At 34.1% G+C, this 20,581-nt stretch overlaps 1 protein-coding gene across 1 annotated transcript in view; it reads right to left on the reverse strand.

The window, feature by feature from the left end:
* The window catches only part of LOC145277613 (ATP-dependent RNA helicase TDRD9-like), a 228,291-nt gene that overhangs the window by 194,802 nt on the left and 12,908 nt on the right, over window positions 1-20,581 (reverse strand). Inside the window, exons 3-8 of the mRNA XM_080129144.1 lie at window positions 17,720-17,893; window positions 11,730-11,951; window positions 9,363-9,485; window positions 7,778-7,858; window positions 2,586-2,744; window positions 438-541 (exon numbers count right to left, since the gene is read on the reverse strand). Coding sequence (XP_079985270.1) covers window positions 438-541; window positions 2,586-2,744; window positions 7,778-7,858; window positions 9,363-9,485; window positions 11,730-11,951; window positions 17,720-17,893 — 863 coding nt within the window. The remainder of the gene's footprint in view (window positions 1-437; window positions 542-2,585; window positions 2,745-7,777; window positions 7,859-9,362; window positions 9,486-11,729; window positions 11,952-17,719; window positions 17,894-20,581) is intronic.

Raw genomic sequence — 20,581 nt, forward strand, 5'->3', positions numbered from 1 at the left:
GTTCTGGACTCTAACAGGCCAGCACATTTTGGTATACAGCATTGTATTGAAAACACAGCTACAGAACCACGAGTTATGTAAGGATATGCGCTTATTAGTCAGAAGTGGAAGAAACTGCCAAAATTTGTCCCTGGCAATTCTACATCAATGGATTGTGCATGCGTCACAGATACCTTCTGGACATTGACTATCGCCGGGGTAGCAGAACAATTCAACAACATCCAAATCGTGCTTGTTTATCAAGACAGTCTTGTGGATTTCCATCTATTGTACAGGGTGTGCCAAGATATCTAAACCAGTGATAGGAATCATTTACTAATGAAGCTTTTATTTCACTGCATTTTTTGTGGATCCATGTGCAACCCTCGCATCTAATTGTGTTGGTCCTCAGTGAATATCTAAAAGAACATGTTATTTCAACAAGATTTTCTTCTTACCCTTGTTCCTTAGCTTCCAATTTATCAAAATGTTGAATCAAACTTATCGCCAAATTCTGGGCCTCTTCATAGACATGAGGGTTTTCAGGATCGAAGGATGGTAACTGAAAATAAACACAGAAATGAAGGTATAACTTCCAGACAGAGGCAATGTCTGTGTGTGTGTATGCTCTATAGAAAGACAAGTTAGAGAATCCGTATAAAATCTAAAAGTATATTCTTATGTAAAACTAACAGGGGAAAGATAATAGAAGCATTCCTGAATCCCTAATCCACACCTAAGGGAGCGATGGAGAAAACTTTGTTAGTGAGGGAAGGGAGGAGTTCAAGCTTTTCAACCATAATTTGAAAAAAAAAAAAAAAAAAAAAAAACCCTGTAATTTGAATGTATTCCTTCTGGAAATTGCTGCATTTTTTTTTACAAAAAAATTATTTAACATTTCTTAAACTTCTTTTCGGACTAGTAAGAAAGAGTGATGCAAGAAATTTGGAAAAGGTGGTTTTATTAGCGTGGTTTTAATAGCACTCAAAATGGTAGCAATAAATGTAAGATTATATTACATTTGACAAGTGGTATATAGTAATTCAAAAGTGTTCAACATCCTATATAGAGCAAATGTGTTTAAACACAGCATTGCCCAGGAGAAAAAAAACTTCTCTATATTTTGTTAACTTGGTGCTGCTCAAATGCTATAATGATAATACAATATTTGGTAAGTGGTATTTCAGGGGATACAAAGAGAAAGTAGTCAGAGTCGGCTTTCCGAGGTTGAGGCAGAGGCAGGGGTGGGGTCAACTCTCTAAAGGACAAGTTCTGAGGGCTCGAGGCAGTTGAGCCAATATGCCTATGGGCAAGATGAGACCTTGGGGCTCTTGGCTGAACGACTGTTAAGACATGTTTTGATTTGGTAAGGTAAAACTAATTTTTTAAGTCTGCTGTTCGACTTAGGAAGACAAGCACCACTTGTAATGTCAAACAAATTAACACCTGGAGTTGTGGTCTATGCTTGGAGAAAGAATTCCTTTGTCACATAACTGACTGAATAAAATAACTACTTTAGACTGGCACAACTAGTGAAACGATCACAACCTGTGTAGTGAATGTACAAATGCATGTTTATAATGGCATTGTTTTATAATTTTTTTTATTCAATAAACAACCACGGACGTGACATTATCAAAAGTTATCCCTTGCTACATAGTTAACATTTATCCATTAATGAACCTCTCCTTCAGAAAGTATAAAAATTTGATCACAATAGTCATGCTGTAATAAATTATGATACCCAAAATTAAAACCCACTTTTATAAGTTCCTATTTACTTGCCTCTTGACAAGGGCGGCAAAGTTAGAAATAAGGTTAATTTTTAATGTGTGGAAATGTCAACTCCCCCAAAAGGGCACTTTAGATTACAATAAAAATTGCCTCAGTCTAGAAGGACTTCTTCATTGACAAAGGACAAAATAGACTGTAGCATCAGAGCAGATTCTACACTTTGTTCCGAGCTAAAATGCCATAAGTTGGTTTTCAATAGGGAATCAGTTTTAAGAATCTAATATGACTCAGTTATTTCTGAGTTACTGAAAAGGTTTTTTTTTCAAAGAAATTATAAAGCCGCTCACCCTCCCTCAAGACTAAGCCCCTAAAAACCTATTGAGGAATGGGAGGAGGTTTTCAAATAATTAAATGCAGGGTGCTGTAAGTTATTAAAGAATATTGTTACTACCATGGCAGGTGCTCGTCTGAACTCCAATCTCTGGTTCCCCCCCCCCTCGCCAATCTTTCACGATAAACACCCGCCTAGCTGAAACCACTGTAAAAAATTTTCCCCACTCCTTATCTGTGCCAAAATCAAAACGTAGATTCCATGAACAAAGCTTCTTTCTTAGAAGTGCATGCCTGTGGAACTCTGTTCCGGTTGCCTGTTTCCCACCTGACTACAACCTGGATGACTTCAAGTCCAATGTGAACAAATTCCTGATGAACCGCCTCCTTAAGTGAAACTTTATCAGATCACCAAAACTAACGTACTGTACACACAATAACCCTTACCCCCGAGTGGCTTCCAGGCCTTGATAAGTAGTGACTACATTGTAAAAAAAAAAAAAAAATTTGAAATTAGTTAAATAGAGGTAAAAAGAACTTACAGGTCCCAACTGGCTGAGATCTTCAATGTAATATTCTGAGACACTGTATACAGTGCCCTCCACTGAAATGACCGGTGCAGGTTCAAATACTTCACGAAGTGGTCGAGCAAAGTAATTAGCAAACATATCTGAGTCAAGTGTTGCAGACATGAGAATCACCTGGTAAACAAAGAAAAAGTCATAGAAGTTTTGTCTCTTTGAAATGACAGAAGCACATGAGAAAATTAATCGGCTTATGAGCATAAATGAAGCACAAAATGCTTGATGATTGTTATTGTTGAACTGTTGTTCAAATACAAAATTACTGTTTGTTTAAAAGAATTCAAAATTAATTTCGATTTTTCCAAGTGTAACAACTTTTTTTTATCTATCAGATGTAAGCACATGTCAGCCATTTTTATTATCAATAATAAAAATGGCTAACATGTGCTTACATCATAACCTTTTGAAATTCCAAAGTAATTCTGAAACCTTTAAATTGGCAGATAGAAAATCATTTCTGGCTTGAATTAAAGCTTAAAAGCCAAAGAATCAATGGTTTAAAACGAATAAATAAAAATTATACTAGTCATAATAAAAAAGATTAAAAATAAAAGATTTTCAAATCAACGAATATCAATATATGGGTTTTACTAATTATGTATGACAAATTAAGACAAAACTAATGTACAACAACTACTCCTGCTGATTCTCCATTTGTGCAGTATTTAGGCACATCATTCGAGCAGTCTAGCATTTTTATGTTAGGAACAAGAAGAAACAACCAATTTTTATTTAGACGGACTGGGGGATATGAAATAATTTGTTGATGTTTTTAATTTTCATTGCCATTTTCTAAGTAAACATTTACTATTAAAAAAAGATTTTACAATTTAAAAAAGTAAACAAGATTTTTTCTTATGTTTGACTCATTTTTTTTTTTTTAAATATTCCTCCTAAGTTAAAAAAAAAAACAAAAAAAAAAAACAGGAGGAATTTGTTGTGTCTTAATATTACATGAATCAAGAACAATTGTACGTAAAGGGACATTAATAATCTAAATGTCTTTTGGTTAGAATGTATGGGATAGTGGGTGAATGTTTGGTATCCTGTAGGATGGCATATCCCCAGCTAGAACAAAATAAGAAAATTAAAAAGAAAAAGAGGAACAGTTGATGTATGTAAATAATAAAACTGTCAATATATAGTTATAAAATTTTGTCTGTTAAATATCCAGTTCATTCATGATGAAGAAACAATTTCTTTTTTTACAACAGTTTCGAAACTTATCATGGCCCAAAGGCCACTCAAGGATAAGAGTTAATGAATGTAAGGTGATAGTGTGATAATCGTTAATGGTGTAAGTTAGGTAGAATTTGATTATTTGAAGGGATGGTTCAACAAGAATTTGTTTACATTAGATTTGAATGCTGTAGTCAGCTGGGAAGCAGGCCAATGGAAGAGTGTTCTACAGGCTAGCAGTTGTAGGAAAGAAGCAGTGTTCATGGAATCTGCCTTTAGATTTAGGCACAGATAGAAAGTGGGGGAAAACTGGATAGTGGTTGTAGCTAGAATTTAAAAACAAAACAAAAGTAGTTGTACATAGACAGCAATGCAGTTAAGTGATTTTAGATTTAAAATTTAACATGTTATTCAATAAGTTCCTAAGGAGTAACTAATAAGAACAACATTTAGATAAAATTTAACTTTATTAATCAACATGGTTTCCTTCACCGATTCCAATGCTCTTTAACAATTTGATACCATTTTTTGTTAGAATGCTTTCTTTTTGGTTTCAAAATATCCCTTCATTTCAGTTACCAATTACTTATTGAAACCAAATCTCTATTCTAAGAAAATTCCTTTGACGTCTGCAAACAGCATTCCTACCCCGTTACAGTTAACCACCTAAGGAAGACCAGAGGATGAGTTGGCCAAAACATGGTGAAACAACAACTATGAAGATGAGAACAACAGTCCACAAAAAGAATGAATACACAAATTATGAAGCCTCATCTCAAAGGATTCCAAAAATAAATAAAAAATTTAAATCAAAAACGAGTTATTCCTCTTGCTATTTTGACTTTTCGCTCATAATTAGATAAAGGTTTCCATATTACCAGTTGGCCAGGCGAGACCATATAATTATGGAAAAACAAACTGCAATAAAATAAGTTATTATAGTGCCAATAACAAAAAAAAAAAATAAATGAAAATTGGCTCATAATCAAAGCTGGATATGTCAGTTAAAACTCATCAGCTAACTTTATATTTCAGATAAAAGCTTTTCTCCATACGCTGTATTCATCTGCACACAAATTCTTTCGAATATATTATTGATGACTTTATGAACAGTTATCTCCTCTTTAAGGCCAGTTGCGCGAGTGAATTTGTTTTGTTTAATAGCATTTTAATCGCTGTGGGTTATTTAATGCCAAGAAAAGGTTTGTTTAAGCTTTTAGGGCATAGGTTTTTATAGCTTTCTGTTTTTATGACATAAACTAGTGTTAAATTAATCACGAATATATATATATATATATTATATACACGGCACAATCACGTTGACACACCGGTTCTCACCAGATAACTGAAGTTAAGCAATGTTGAGCTTAGCCAATACCAGATGGGTGACTATCTAGGAAGGCTAGGCACTGTATGTACCTTCTGGGAAGGTTGGGTGTAGAGCCAGCACCCTCACCCTGTAAAAAGAACTCCTCGCTACAAAAACATCTACAAAAAGTTGTAGATGGCCTATGCCCTGTCAGGGGCTCAAGGACTATGGATATATATATAATAGCGATTTAATGTTCTTGGTCGATAGTAAAGTGACCTGTCTTTTTAGTCGAGGTTGAATATTTGTTGATTCTAGAGAAATCCCGAAAAACAGCAAGTCGTCTGCTTTAATTTATTTTATATAATAGATGACATATAAACTCGTGTTGAGACAATTGAAATCAGAAAAATTTGAACATTTTGCAGCATCGGAATCAGTATCGGAAAATTTGTGCTTATTTTCTAATGCCAAAAATGATTTCTTTGCATTTTTTTATTTGACTTCGTTTCAAACAAAATCTTCCACTGAAGATAGTAATGATAAAATAATACAGGGTGGAACGATAAAAGTGTCGACCTAAAGAACTACAGCTTTATTTTAAAACTTTTATTGAAAAAATCAATTCAAGTAACTTGATTATGGAGTAGAGCTGACATCTATTCAATGTAGCAGCCTTCAGCCTCAATCACTGCCTCGATACAAGTCCAGAACTGGGAGCGTGCCATTTGTACAAGCGCCAGCGGGAGTTAGGCAAATACTCAGTGGGTAGCAGCAATCAGGCTGGCTTTGATGTTGTTGGAGGTCATGTTGGTGATGTTCTCAACATATGACCAAACAAAGTAGTCCAGCAGGAGGGAGTCCCTTTGAAATTGTGGGGTGGCGCTAGTCCTACTGCCACACTCAGGGTCTGCCAGCAGCCATCTGATTGCACCAAGGGATCACCACACTCTTCAGCACATTCGGGTACACTTTGGTGTTGACTTTCAAGCCGACTTTGAAGATGTGAGATGGCATGATGTGACCCTTACTTGAAACCACACCAAAGACCATAACTGTGGCTGGAAACTTTATTTTCATCATCCTGGTTACATCCCCGTTATTTGTGGCAATCTTGCAATGCATTTTTAGGGTGCTGGCAATGGTTCTGTTGTCATAACTTGGATCGGTAGAGAACATGAGTTGTACAGCAGTGCACCTCCAATCTTGCTCATTGAATATTGTCTCACTTTCAGACATGATAGAAGGTTCCTATTGCTTTTGTAGATCTGCAAGAAAAATAGAAAACCGGTTTTTCATCAAAAGGAAATGAATTCATTTTGTCTTTTCTAGGGTGACAATTTTATCGTTCCACTCTGTATTTATTGATTTAAATTTCCAGTAAAACTAAAACTTATAGATCATAATTATAGATCACCCTCTCACAATTGTGTGTCCATGTTCAAGAAAATATATCCACATTTAAGTTGTGTTTATACGGTAATCAGGACAAAATAACCATTTTATCTCTATATAAATAAAATGAACTCATTTTTTCCCATCGGATTTTGACCTTAATAGGATTAAAAATCAAGATATTTCATGCAAATATAATATGCACAAACGGCAGAACAATATCTGAGGTGTGTTATAGGCTTATTATTTCTCAAATTCCTCGATAATCTTAGATTTCTATACTTTTTCTGCTGAGAAGTCACGGCCAAAATCGGTTAAGATCAATGGAAGTGGTAAAATATTTTCTCTCTAATAAATTCCTCCTCCCCCTGCCACCACTTAACACCGTTTGGGGATCGTTCACAAGGAACAGTTAAGAGAACACCGGTTTGGCTTCGTAGTTCTTTCATGTGAAGTTATTTAAAATCACTAAACTAAGCTGCAGTGCTCTGTAGCGTAGTGGTTAGCGTGCTGGACAATTCACATTATATTTTCACGTTCGCGCCGACCTACCGTAGTCAGTTTTTTTTTTTTTTTTTTTTTCCTAAACAACTGGAATGGACTTTTCTTGGTGGCCGAACTGTTAACGTTGCAGATGTTTTTTTTTTTTTTTTTTTTTTTCACACTTTATTTTCCTACTTTTACTCATGACTCCGGGTTTGATCCTTCCTACTTACCTACCATAACATTTTTAACCCCCCCCCCGTCCCGGAAACAAACACTCGGGCAACGCCGGGTACCCCCGCTAGTAGTTAAATATTTCGAGATTTATACGGAATCGTAATCAGTAATTATATCAAAATCAGGAAAAATATTGGAATCGTCCCATCACTAATATAAATCCTTTTCAGGTTATTTAATGCCAAACCCACTTATTTTGGTAAAAGTTTTTATACTTAATGTTATTTATATCTTAAAATATTTATTAATGATGTTTGGTTTATAAAGGAAAATTGTTGTTTTTGCTTTTGGACTTGCAGAACATTGAGTTTTTCAAAGTGAAAGGGAAAAACAAACATAAAAAGCAATAACATCAATGTTTGATGCATTTTAAATCAGGAAGCGGATATCTTCAGACAACTTGATCTGGTAATGGCAATGGTGGTATGAAACTGACTGGATTTTAACTTGGCATATTTAAATGATCAGTCTGCATCGTTATCCACCATCATCATTCCAATTACCACAAAAGAAAAGTAAACATTCTTGGTCAATCTTGGAAACTCACCCGCACACCACTTGAATTACTCCGCAATAATTTGCGTACAACTAAAATGCAAAAGTCTGTATCTTGATCTCTTTCATGAATCTAGAAAAAAGAAAATATATACCATTTTAGAGAGTATCTGTCATGACAAAGGTTGAGTACCATAGTCTATAACCAAACTCATTCTATTTTTCATTGCTTTTCCTCAATAACTTGAACTTACAAAAGTTGTCATCTTGCTTACAAACAATACTACCACTTTCAAGTTAGCTGCTGCTGCTTGGCATTATGTCACTTGGTAAGCAAATAGATATACATAGCAATAGAAAACTTTTGCTCTTAACGGTTTCACATACAGACGTAAATAGAAAACACACACAAAAATATCTTATGAACATTAGGAAAGAAAATTAAATTAAACTCCGGTTTATAAATTCTGGTTCCCAATTTACCTACAATTGTTATAATTAAATTCCATTAAGAAAAAGGAGAAATAAGAAACAGTGGTCATATAAGATCTCCTCAGAACGATTACATACTTATAGGAAGCACCTAGTGATGCTGATTCAATTAATACAACCAAGCAGAATACTCTTCTAAATGAAATGTTTTTCCAAGAATAGCCCAAATGTTATTGCTAGCATTTCATTTCTTAAATATTAAAAAAAAAAAGTTACTTACCTTAAAACTAACGCTGTTTGACTGGTATTTATTTTCTATCTTTTAAGTGTGAAATTAGCAAGCCTCCTCAAGCAAAATAGCCAGTTTTGATTTATTCATGTTTGAGCAAGTGAAATTGAGACAAATCTAACAACCAGTTTCCACACTTTACCATTATACAGGTCGGTTAAAACTAACATTTTCTTGTTTTTGGTGAGAGTTGTTTATTGTATATTTTGTATGTTTTCAATTTCTTGGCTGTTGACTATACTGCCCGATTGCCAGAATACCTTTCCCAACACTAATAGTGTCTAAAATGACAACGGATCCAAAAATGATTTTAACTCAACATAACTGATTTTATAAGTTAGAACTGTATCCATTTTGCCAACCATGCACTCAAAGTTATAGATGTTTTTTCATGTACTGAAAGTTTTAGAGATGTTTTTAATTATAAAGACAATATCATTTCTCTCCATGTAACAAATGTTTCACTTCCATACATCAGACTGCATACACGTATGATACACTTAGTTCATAGTGATAATGCTCTTCTCGCAAAAATTCACTGAACTTTATCCATTCTGAACTCTTGCAACTACACTGGCATCTGCTAAACAGGGCTTGAAAAGTATCACCAAGGTAACAACACTGACAACCTCAACATCACCATTCACATATATAATGTCCACAGTTAAATTCTCATTTATTTCCATTGTCTGGAGCTTCTTGCATGCAAATTGGTTATCCTTTTCTCAATCTAAATAATCCCACTGCACTTCTTGTATATCCAATGCTTATAAGTCCCCCCCAAAAATTGAATTACACCCAACCCCTTTTCCATAAACTGAGCAGAAGGAACCCCCCCTTTTTTTTAAAAAAAAAGCTTACAAACCCACTGACCAATGATGAAAAAGAAAAGGAAACAAATAAAAGTGTTGCCAACCTCATCTAATATGACATGAGTGTAGTGGTTCATTTCCTTCATGTTGATCAATTTCTGTAGAAGAACGCCAGTTGTTACATATGTCAGGCAAGTGTTAGGGTTTACTTGACGATCCATGCCAACCTAAAAAGAAACATCAATCAGTGAAGAAAGAAAAAAAAAATCTCATTATCGTAATAGAGATGAGGATTTCTTTCCAAATTCATTTTCGATGGCCGAGGTTGTCCGACTTGCTATTTGTTTACTTTGTTTTCGTAAAATTTGAAATGATTTGGTTTGTGTGAATAGAGAGAGAAGTACTATTATTTAAATAAAAATTGTCATTTATTATAAAAAATAAAAAACAAGAAAAAAAATATGCACAAAACACAGACCCCCCCACCCTCCACACACAGACACACAAAAGAAAGAAAAGATGCACAGGATTTATTTTCCTAGACATACAATTAAAAAAATTGGTTAACTAAAACGCTAGAATGGTCTTAAAGTGAGGGATTATATTACATTAAATTTATATGTGAAAATGATCCAACACTGAAATTTTTAAAATAATTGCTGTTTGCATCATTTCTATCAAAATTTTCAGGATGTTCACATGTAATTGCTTAAATACATATATATATATATATCTTTTTTTTTTGAGGCGGGAGGGGAGATTTAGTGGAAGGTATTAATGTATAATAATACTAAAATAAATCTTGTCCTGTATTCATTATAAGAATCATTGTATTAGATTTCAGTATCTTGTACATGAAATGCATTACAATTCAACAGTTCTCTCTTTTTAAATTTATGTGCATTTAATGCACGTTACTTAAAAATCACTAATTTCTGGAGATTTTAATTAGTTTATTCTGATTCTTTGCATAAAATATACTTTTATAGAAAATTTCATTGCTTAATCTTATGTTTTAAAAAAGATAGAAAACTTTTACTGAAAAAGTAAAAAGTGTGACAAAACTCATATGGTCACAAAGAGGGAAAAATATTCGATCATGCTAACCACAAAGATAGTTCTTTCATATTTTTAATCAAATTTTTGAAAATTTAAAGTTTCTTTCTATGTATGTTACGATCGAGATATTTTAAGAAATTTTAATTTTTTTATGTATATGTTAATATTACTCAGAAATTCTTATTCACATATGCAGAATGTGTTCTTGATGGATTAAAATGTCACAAGTAACACACAAAGCATGAAAACTAAAAAGAAACATCTGCCTACATGATAAATAGTGCAGATCAAGCGATACATATGTTGCCATCATACATTGGATAGCCTGGCTCTACAATAATACTAAGCTAAGAAAGAGCTTATCCATATTCTTTTTATACTATTATTTTACAACTGTTATATTTTTATTCAACATATTTCAAAATGAATTTTTCAGTACTTACCATGAATCCCCAAGTGCATTTTTTTATAAGCCCCTTTAAAATCCATGTGAACCCCAGTTGGGAATCCTTTAGCTAATGGATGAGCAGGCAAACTTTTATTAAATTTCTTGAATTGGAAGCCATGTTTAATTTCAGAAGAGGTTCTGATGGGTAGCTATTCTTTTCAAGTCCTGGGGATTCAGTTGATAGCTGTTCTGTACAAGTCCTGACCTTTATAATTTGCAGGCAAAGAGCAAAAGATCTTTTTAGTGTTGACATAAAAAAATCATGTGCTGAAATATTTTTATGGAGCAACTTTGATTTCTGATTGGTTGCTAGCAGAACGTGGCTCAATTTCATTTGTCAGTTCCTATTACCAGTGTCTACAAGTAGAACCTTCCAATTTTCGGTGTTCATACTCTCATTATATCAAAAATATTGCAACAAAATTATCATAAGACATAAAACTAAAATGAAAGAATTACATTTTCTGTATATTGATTGACCACATTTCATATTCTTGTAAAGAAAGCTATAGAATATAATTTGGTGCATGTCCAAAATTCTCCCTATATTAAAAAAAACAAAAATAAAAATCTGCTGATGGATATACCCATGACAGAAAGTGAATATTGTATTTCAAACAATTATGTAAATTGATCAAGTAGTTTTATTTTTGAGTTAAGAAAATAAAATTTTATGGATAGCCGAGGAATGACTGTCATAATATTATTTTCAAAATAGTCCCAAAACCCAGGGAGATAACTCCAAATAATTCAAACTGATGAGATTTTTGCTGTAATACATACAAATTAATCACTTGAAAATTATGTACTTTATAAAAATAAAACTACTTGATCAATTTTTTGGAATACAATATTTTATTTCTGTCACAGGTATGTACATTTTACAGATTTTTCTTTATTTTTGTTTTGAATAGAGGGGGGAATTCTGGACAAGCACCCATAATTTTTTGCATTTATGACTTACCTGATATCCACAGAATGTACCCATTTGCCAGCGCCGTTCTTGGCATACTCTCTTAGCAATGCTTATGGCCGCAATTCTTCGAGGCTGAGTAACCACAATGTTGCAATATTGGTTCCGGGATGCATAATAATCCAGAATAATCTGTGGTACATGAGTGGTTTTTCCTGATCCAGTAGGACCCTGGATTACTGTCACTTGATTACTTTCAACTGTGTTGAGAATCTACAATTAGTGTCAGGGGGGAAAAAAATAACTTTACAAAACAAATTATAATCTAAACAAAAATATCAATATTACATTCGATTAGATGAACTTCAGTTGGTGAATTAACTATAAGCACAGGTTGTAAAATTAGCAAACCAGGTTCAAGTTTCATTGAAATTACTACAAATATATGAATCATTCTCCATCTCTTGTCAGTCTGAGTTTTATATATAAAGTAAAGCTAGTCTATTGTTTGTCATTAATAGAGTTATTCCGAAATAAAAAAAATCTATATTTGATTCTGGTTTGTCTGGAGTTTTTTTTTTTTTGTTGATTTTTGCAGTAAGTTTAAGAATAAAATGTAATTTGATCCAACTTGTAAAAAAATTGATAACTGTATTCATCCATACAGAATTACTTTCCTTCAATAGTTAAAAAAAAAACCCAAAAAACAGTGTGTTGCTGCCCAAAATATATTTTGCTTCAAAGACAAATAACTGTGTGGATGAATGCATAGGTACAAATAAAAATGACAATTAACTTTACTAAAAGGTGGATGCCATAGAAAATCTCAGAAAAAAAAGATTTTTCATTGAATAAAATATTAAACAGCATCACTTGCTTTTCCAAAGTTTTCAAATTTTTACATCTATTTTATTTATTTTATTTTAAGATGGCAGCCATTTACAAACAATTCTTACCCAGATAAAACTTTATGGAAAAAAAGTAAAACTTGCAAGTAAATATACTACTGGTTAACTACTTGAAGGTAAAGCCAGTCTACATAAATAAAATAGTAGATGTACAGGTGTGTGTTTGTGTCTGTAAACATGTAACCGATAAAATCTTAAACAACCAACTACATAACACTGAAATTAACAGAAAAATAATAATCATACACCAAGGATGGTTTATAAAGAGTAAAATCTTTGTTTGGATGGATGAATAAGGTGTACCGAAGTCGGCAAATTGAAATGAAAAAAATGTTTATTTCAACTTGTCGGCATATTTCTATTAGCTTGTGCATGTGAAAAAATTAATCATGGCTAAAAGTGGTTTAATTTTAAAACTTTCTTATCCGTCTGTTGAGTTAGCTTAAATGGTAGGAAACGTGGCTGGAGTGCTAAATGTTTTTGTTTCGATTCTAGCTCATGGTACGAAAGACATTTTCTTTATTTTTTTACTTTTGAAATCAGTACCATATATTAGGTACAATATAATATTCAATAGAGAATTGGGTCTGTAATAAGAAATATGAAATCCGGATGAATGAAGATATATTGAAGCATACTTTATGACCGACAAGGTCCCCCTTCCCTGCCAGTCAGAAATAAAATAGAAAGGTAGACTAGGCTCAAATCTTAGTAAAACTAGTCTAGAAGGAAATTGACATAAGATCTACAATTGCAGCAATACTAGATCTTTTGCTTGGGTTCATTTTTGGAATGACATAAGAATTTGACTGTCGTAAAGATGAAAGAATGATTGGCTACACTAGGTTACCTTAGATAGCGAAAGCAGGTTCAGAAATAAAGGTTCTGATATGAATAAGATCGGGTGTTAGAAATGAGGATATTATGAAGTAGTCAGCAGGTAAGTTAGTTAATCGACAAAAGACACAAACAAGTATTCATAAGTGAATCTTTTCATTACAGGCAACTTAGAAATGGGACTTTTTGATGCAACCTGCGATTTGACCGAAAATTTTTAATTGGTGTTTGCATAAATGTATTCAAAAAAGCATTCTAGTCATCACAAACCTGCTTCTATCTACAAAAAAACTGGTAATAAAGACGCTGTGGAAGGTTTAGAATGGAACAACTCGAATAATCAAAAGGTGTTGCACGTGAGATGATGCCACACCAAATAGTGAAGAAATGATTGATATGAGAAGTGTGACGGTCCAACATTGCCTTCACATTTTCGCCAAGTTTCAGAAAAAACTAATGGATGGGGCAAAAAGTTATGAGGTAAAAAGTGTAATTTTTTGCAATTTGGGGGCATTTGTGACCTCTTTTGCACTCCTGGGAATGCTGAATCCCAGTGAAAATGGACAAATGGTGCAGTTTCATGCTTTAAGACCTGTATATTTGAATTCAGCACCATGGAAAACAACTATATAGACATACATATCAAGTTTTTGAGAAATATGAAAAAAGAGCTCAAAAAAGACTTTTTTTAGCCCTAGAAGTCCCAGAGGGATGCGAACCAGAATTTTGCCAGAATCACCCACACTGAATTTATATTAAGAACAATGGCCTCCACATTTTGGCCAAGTTTCAGGAAAATCTAATGGATGGATCAAACGCTATTAGGCAAAAAGTGTCATTTTTGGCCATTTTGGAGCATTTTGTACCTCTTAAGCTCCTGGAGATGCCAAATCTCTGTGTAATGGATAACAGTGCAGTTTCAGGCCTTAACACATGTATATTTGAGTTGACCACCATGAAAAACCACTATATAGTCAGACATATCAAGTTTTTGTTGAGGAATATGAAAAAAGAGCAACAAAAAGAAGCGTTTTTAGAACTAAAAGTTCCCGGGGACACGAACCAGAATTTTGCCAGGGTCACCCATGGATACTAGATTTATATTTAGAACAATGGGCTTCACATTTTGGCCAAGTTTCTGAAAAATCTAATCCATGGATCAAAAGTTATGGGGAAAAACGTGTAATTTTTGGCAATTTAGGGGCATTTTTTACCTCTTTTGAGCCGCTGGAGACAACAGGAATTTTTGCAAAAGATTTTTTTTTTACTGTGCACATCTATTTAATGAAATACAATTTGTAGCAAAATTTCAGGAAAAACTAATGGACGCTTATCTGGCAATCGTCCAGAATAACAGACGCACGGATGCCATTGAAAACATTGGTTCCTTTCTGATAAATCGGGGGACCAATATCCAACAGCTTTACTTGTTCTAGATAAAAAATTAATGGGAAAATGGTGAGATCTAATGATAAGAGCATATGAGCTGCGTTCAATACGTTTCCAGACGTTTTTGCATATGCACTTTTATCAATAGGGCACAAATAAAACTCTAGTACCTTTCGAAGTAATCTCCTCCCGCTGCAATGCATTTGTTGTACCATTCCAACAACTTCTGGAAGCCCCCATGTAAGTCCTCTTGTGTGAGCGTGTCAATGACCCTCTTTCATCTCTTCAATTGTCTCATGACAACTTCTAAGGTTTTCCTTGCGGTTAGGGAATAAGCAAAAATCACAGGGAGCAAAGTCTGGACTATATAGGGAAGGTGAGGAACTGTCTTGATGCCCATATTGGTCAAATAGTTTTTGACAAGGATGGAGGAGTAGTGGACTAGTGCATTGAGATAAACTTCTCGCAAATCTTCTGCATCTTCAGTTCTTCGCAAATAATTGTGTGCAGTTCTCACACTGACATCAAACTGTGCACTTTTTATTTCTATAGACACACAACGGTTCTTATCCTTGAAATTCTTTATTTGGCCAATCAATTCTGGTATTCCGACTTCCTTACACCTCCAACACCTTTCATCATTCTTCACAAACTCCCTGCCTTTCTGGAACCTTTTATGTCACTCTAAAACTCATGCAAGATTGTCTAAAAGCAGTCTGAACCATTCAATATGTTTCTGTAGCATTTTTTTCAAGTTTTAAACAAAATTTTACTGCATATCATTCTTCTAAAATGTCCTCACATCCCGATTGTACTTTTGAAATTTACCAGCTGTGGTAATCAGGCTTTAGTAGCATGTATTTCACTTCTTGCTATAGCTGTTCATTTAAATATGAAATCATAAAGACGTATAGCAATAACATACTAAATTTTCAAGAGTCTACGACAATTTTAAATGCCTGTACAAAAAGGTCTGGACACTTATTTAAGGCACCTCATAGATGATGCTCTTACATTAAAGGTGGCTTTGGGATGATAATTAAATGTTCTTTCATTGTACATGCCAGAACCACCAAAACCATGTAGGCAGACATCTGCATTGGCATGATCAAAGTCGTTCTGTTGAGGAGTTGCTTTGGTTTTTAAATAGTGAAGTCATGTGTTATCAAGGCGAAGAGCCAATCAAAGATAAGGGTTAATAAGATAGAAATGATAAAAAAAAAAAAAGGAACACTAGAGGATTACTAATATCAATCAATAATATAAGAAAACTTCTCTACCACCAATAGCAATGGCCAAAGACTCTTTATCTGAAAGTACATCTTTTAAACTCCTCGGCCTAACGTTCACAGGAAACAAGAATTGGAACAATTACATTGAGAGTATTGCCAGGACCGCTGTGAAGAAGGTGGGTTCTCTCTACCGTGCTAGAAAGCTACTAACGCCTGAAAGTATCCTATACCTCTATAAGGCCATCATTTACCCATGCATGGAGTATTGTTGTCATATTTGGGCTGGTGCATTTGCCACTAGTCTCTCGCTCCTAGACAAGGTTCAAAAGAGAGTCGCCAATCTGATAGGTCCTGAACTGTCATCTAAACTTCAGCCTCTGTCCAATCGATGAAATGTTGCATTCCTCTGCCTGTTCTACAAGTACTTTAATGGTGAATGCTCTGATGAACTGCAAGCACTTGTACCCCCTTGACGTAAATACCCCCGACAAACCCGACAAGCAGCTAAATCCTGCCCCTTCACAGTAGAGATCCCTAGATGTAAGAGAGCCTTCTACTCCAGTAGTTTCTTCCCCAGAACCACTAGACTTTGGAATTCTCTTCCAGGTTCCTGCTTCCCCAACTGTACTGACATGCAGAAGAGTAATGTGAACCAGCATCTTGCTGCCCAACTCCCCACATATAGCCCCCTACATCAAAGTGGCAATGTGCCTTGTTTGGGGTGAAAATATAATAATAATAAAAAAAAGAAAAATATGAACTCAATTTGATTAGTTTTCGAGTGGTCATCAATTTGTTAGCATTGAAGTTGTAAATGATCAAGTTGTAATCAACAGGGAAGCATCCCTGTGCTAATGTGTTCTACAGATCGTAAGCCCATGCAAAGAAATTCCGTCAATGAAAATTCTTCTTGACACTAGCCACAAAGAGAGAAAGGAAATTTTTTTTTCAGATGGCATAAAGATGAATTCTTGCTGTGAATGTTTTACAAAGATTTTTTTTTTTTTTTTTTTTTTTTTTTTACACAATCTGTGGCACAGATCTACCCCAACATTAATGAAATAGGTGAGGAAAAAGGAAAAATGAAAATGTAGCTGACATTGGTGAAAGCGCCAACCACAGGCCTTCAGGTCTACATGTGTAATGAAGTAGAATTACTTAAGGAGGAATAGAAGTGAAAACATGCTTAAAAAAACTTTATTCTCCTAAGATCTATGATGGTCTACTAATATATGCGGCCACGTGTGTCAAATGAGAGGCAACTGTTTCTATTACAGCCACAGAAAACAAAACATTTGCAAGACAAGTAATTCATAAGTCGTTTATATTAACTCTTGAAATAATTATTTCATTATTAAAATACATATCTTTATCAATATAAAATGTTTTTCATCGCTTTTATCCATGTTAATTAGCAGAACAAGAGTAAAGTAGAGTAACTTCCCTTGTTTTTTGTTTTTTTTTTAAGTGATCTTCATTTACATACATTCCTTTGAGATTGTTAAATCAAATATAAAAAAAATCATGCTATATGAGTGGCACTCATCAGAGATACTAAATTAAAAGAACACTCAGCTGAACACTTCCTAGACAATAGGCAAGTATGATATTCAGAGTGAATCTATCGAGTAAGAAACGGAAGAGAATTGGTAAATAAAGAAGAAAACTTGCTCACTTTTTCTTTTTGCTCCTCGACAGGTAAAATGCTACGAGAGCTGGCAAATGTGAAACCCTTGTAAGCATTGGGATCAAAGGGTTTTAGATCATGCATGTTGCCAACAGATCCAATATAGGTGGAGTCGTCTTCGAGTTGGTTCATGAATCCGTCATCTAATTCTGGGTTAACATCCTGCAAATAAAAAAAAAAGAAAATTATTCTTGTAAAGAGTAAAGGATCTGCATTAGTAAAAATGTTATGCTAAAAAAATAAATAAAAATGTTATGCTAAAAAAAAAACGTTATGCTAAAAAAAAATAAATAAAAATGTTATGCAAAAAAAAAAATAAAAACGTTCTGCTAAAAAAAAAAAAAATGTTATGCAAAAAAAAAATAAATAAAAATGTTATGTAAAAAAAATAAGTTATGCAGTTGCGCAAAAAAAAATAAAGGTTATGCAAAAAAAAAATTTTTGAAATGTAACAATCTTAGGGTTAGCAAGGTAGATTTTATTGGTGAAATTAATTTGATAGTTTTGTTTTATGACATATGTTGCAATATTTTGGAGCTATAATGGGGTATGATCCCACACAGTCGGACGATTCTATTTATAAACGATGCTGCTAAGAAATGACGAATCAAATTAATTCACGTTCTGCTACCAACCAATCAGAAACCAGAATTGCTTCATTAAACCTTTTCTGGAGCAATTTCACATGTTCTTTTCCCGGGTTTCGACACGGTAAGAATATTTTGTTCTGTGGAACTGTCTACTACACACAAGTCACCTCCCAGGACTTGTGTGTAACAGCGAACCATCTGAAACTGTTTCTGAAACTCAAAATGGCTTACACTTCTAGAGGTTATGCGCCCAGCGTGCGCCTTTATTTCGATGGATCCGAATCAAAATTCGAATTGTGGCAAGTTAAATTTCTAGGATATCTACAAATCCTAAAGCTACACAAAGTACTACAAACACAACCTGAAAACAGAAACGACCCCGACTTCATTGAAAAGAACACAACTGTCTTTGCGGAATTAATACAGTGTTTAGATGACTGAAGTCTATCACTGGTAATAAGAGAAGCCCTGGACGATGGCTGCAAAGCATTAAACATATTGAGAGAGCATTATTTATCGAAAGCAAAACCCCAAATTATACCCATGCCAGGAATAAAAAACACAACTTTGCCAAAAGCAGGTTTTTTCCTAAGAAAAGTACAAAAATTATTTGTTGTAATTGTGGACGACCTAATCACAAGAGTTTCCAATGTAGATACAGGACTCAAAATGGCGACTACATTAAGAATGTAGAGAGCTCTGTTAGCAAACATACATTTTAATTTTCGTGTGCATTTGATGCTTCAAGAAACAATAATAATTTTCTTGTCGATTGTGGGGCCACGGCACGTGATTACAAAGGAATCTGATTTTATCAATTTTGACCCCAACTTTAAGCCACAAAATCATTTTGTAGAACTAGCTGACGGGAGTCGAGTCAACTATATCGTTTTGAAAAGAGGCAATGCGAAAATCTCGCTAAAGAACAATAAAGGTGAATTGTGTTTCTGTATTCTAGAAAATGCTCTTCTAATCCCAAAATTTAAACAAAATATATTTTCTGTACAAGCTGCCACAAAACAAGGTGCAAATATAAACTTTAGCCCCAATAAATCAAAACTGGTATACCCGAATGGAACTGTATTCGACATTAAAGAAACTGGAAGACTATATTATTTAAATAGCGTAGTCCCATTAAAATCCGCCTGCCATGATCTACAGACATGGCATAAAATTCTTGGAAACTGCAATATTCCAGATATCAAAAAGTTGCCGACTGTAGTTGATGAAATGCAAATACAAACATCAAAAACCTTCAACTGCGACGTCTGTAACCAAGGGAAAATGACAAACTATCAAAACAAGATACCAGACAAAGAGGCCAAAAAAATCCTATCAATGGTGCATTGTGACTTGAACGGTCCCGTAGAAGCGATGGCCAGAGAACATTATAGATATGTGTTGAATTTCGTAGATGACCATTCAGGTTTAATAATGGTTTACTTTTTAAAGAACAAATCTGATACCCTGCTAGCAACTAAGAAATATCTAGCCGACATGGCCCCCTACGGTGAAATCAAGTGTATTCGCCCTGACAACGGTACGGAATTTACCAATAAAGACTTTTACTAATTAACCATCATATCAGGCATGAAACATCAGCTCCTAGATCGCCACACCAAAACGGGACTGCTGAACGTGCGTGGCGGACACTTTTTGAAATGGCAAGATGCCTACTCATTGAATCAAAACTCCCTAAAAACCTCTGGATGTATGCACTTATGGCAGCAGCCTATATACGCAACAGGTGCTTTAACAAAACACTATCTAAAACTCCATACGAATCTTTCTGCGGTAAAAAAACAAATTTAAGCAGAATGCATATATTTGGTTCAACTTGCTTCGCATATATAGAGAAAAAGAGTAAATTGAATATTAAAACCGACAGAGGTATATTTCTTGGATACGATAAAAACAGTCCAGCCAATTTAATATTTTTTTCCTGAAAAAAATAAAATAAAAAGAATCCGGTGTGTAAAATTCACAGACACGTTTAATTTTACAGACGAAAACCTGTCATATAAAGAGGATGAAATTATATTACCTCAAATAATTAGAACAAATGAAAACAATAAAAATGACGGAGACGAGAGTGTCCATGATGATGATGATGATGATGATAAAGTCGAAAGATATCCCAAAAGAAATAGAAGACGACCTGATTTTTTTGTGGTCGACAATATAAAAGATTATCAAATCGACTATTGCTATTCAATGAAAAATGCGCCAAAAAGCTTCAACGAAGCAATTAATTCAGAAC

Source organism: Euprymna scolopes, chromosome 6 (genome assembly GCF_053919585.1).
Source record: "Euprymna scolopes isolate OS-2025 chromosome 6, ASM5391958v1, whole genome shotgun sequence".
NCBI classification, from domain to species: Eukaryota; Metazoa; Mollusca; class Cephalopoda; order Sepiida; family Sepiolidae; genus Euprymna; species Euprymna scolopes.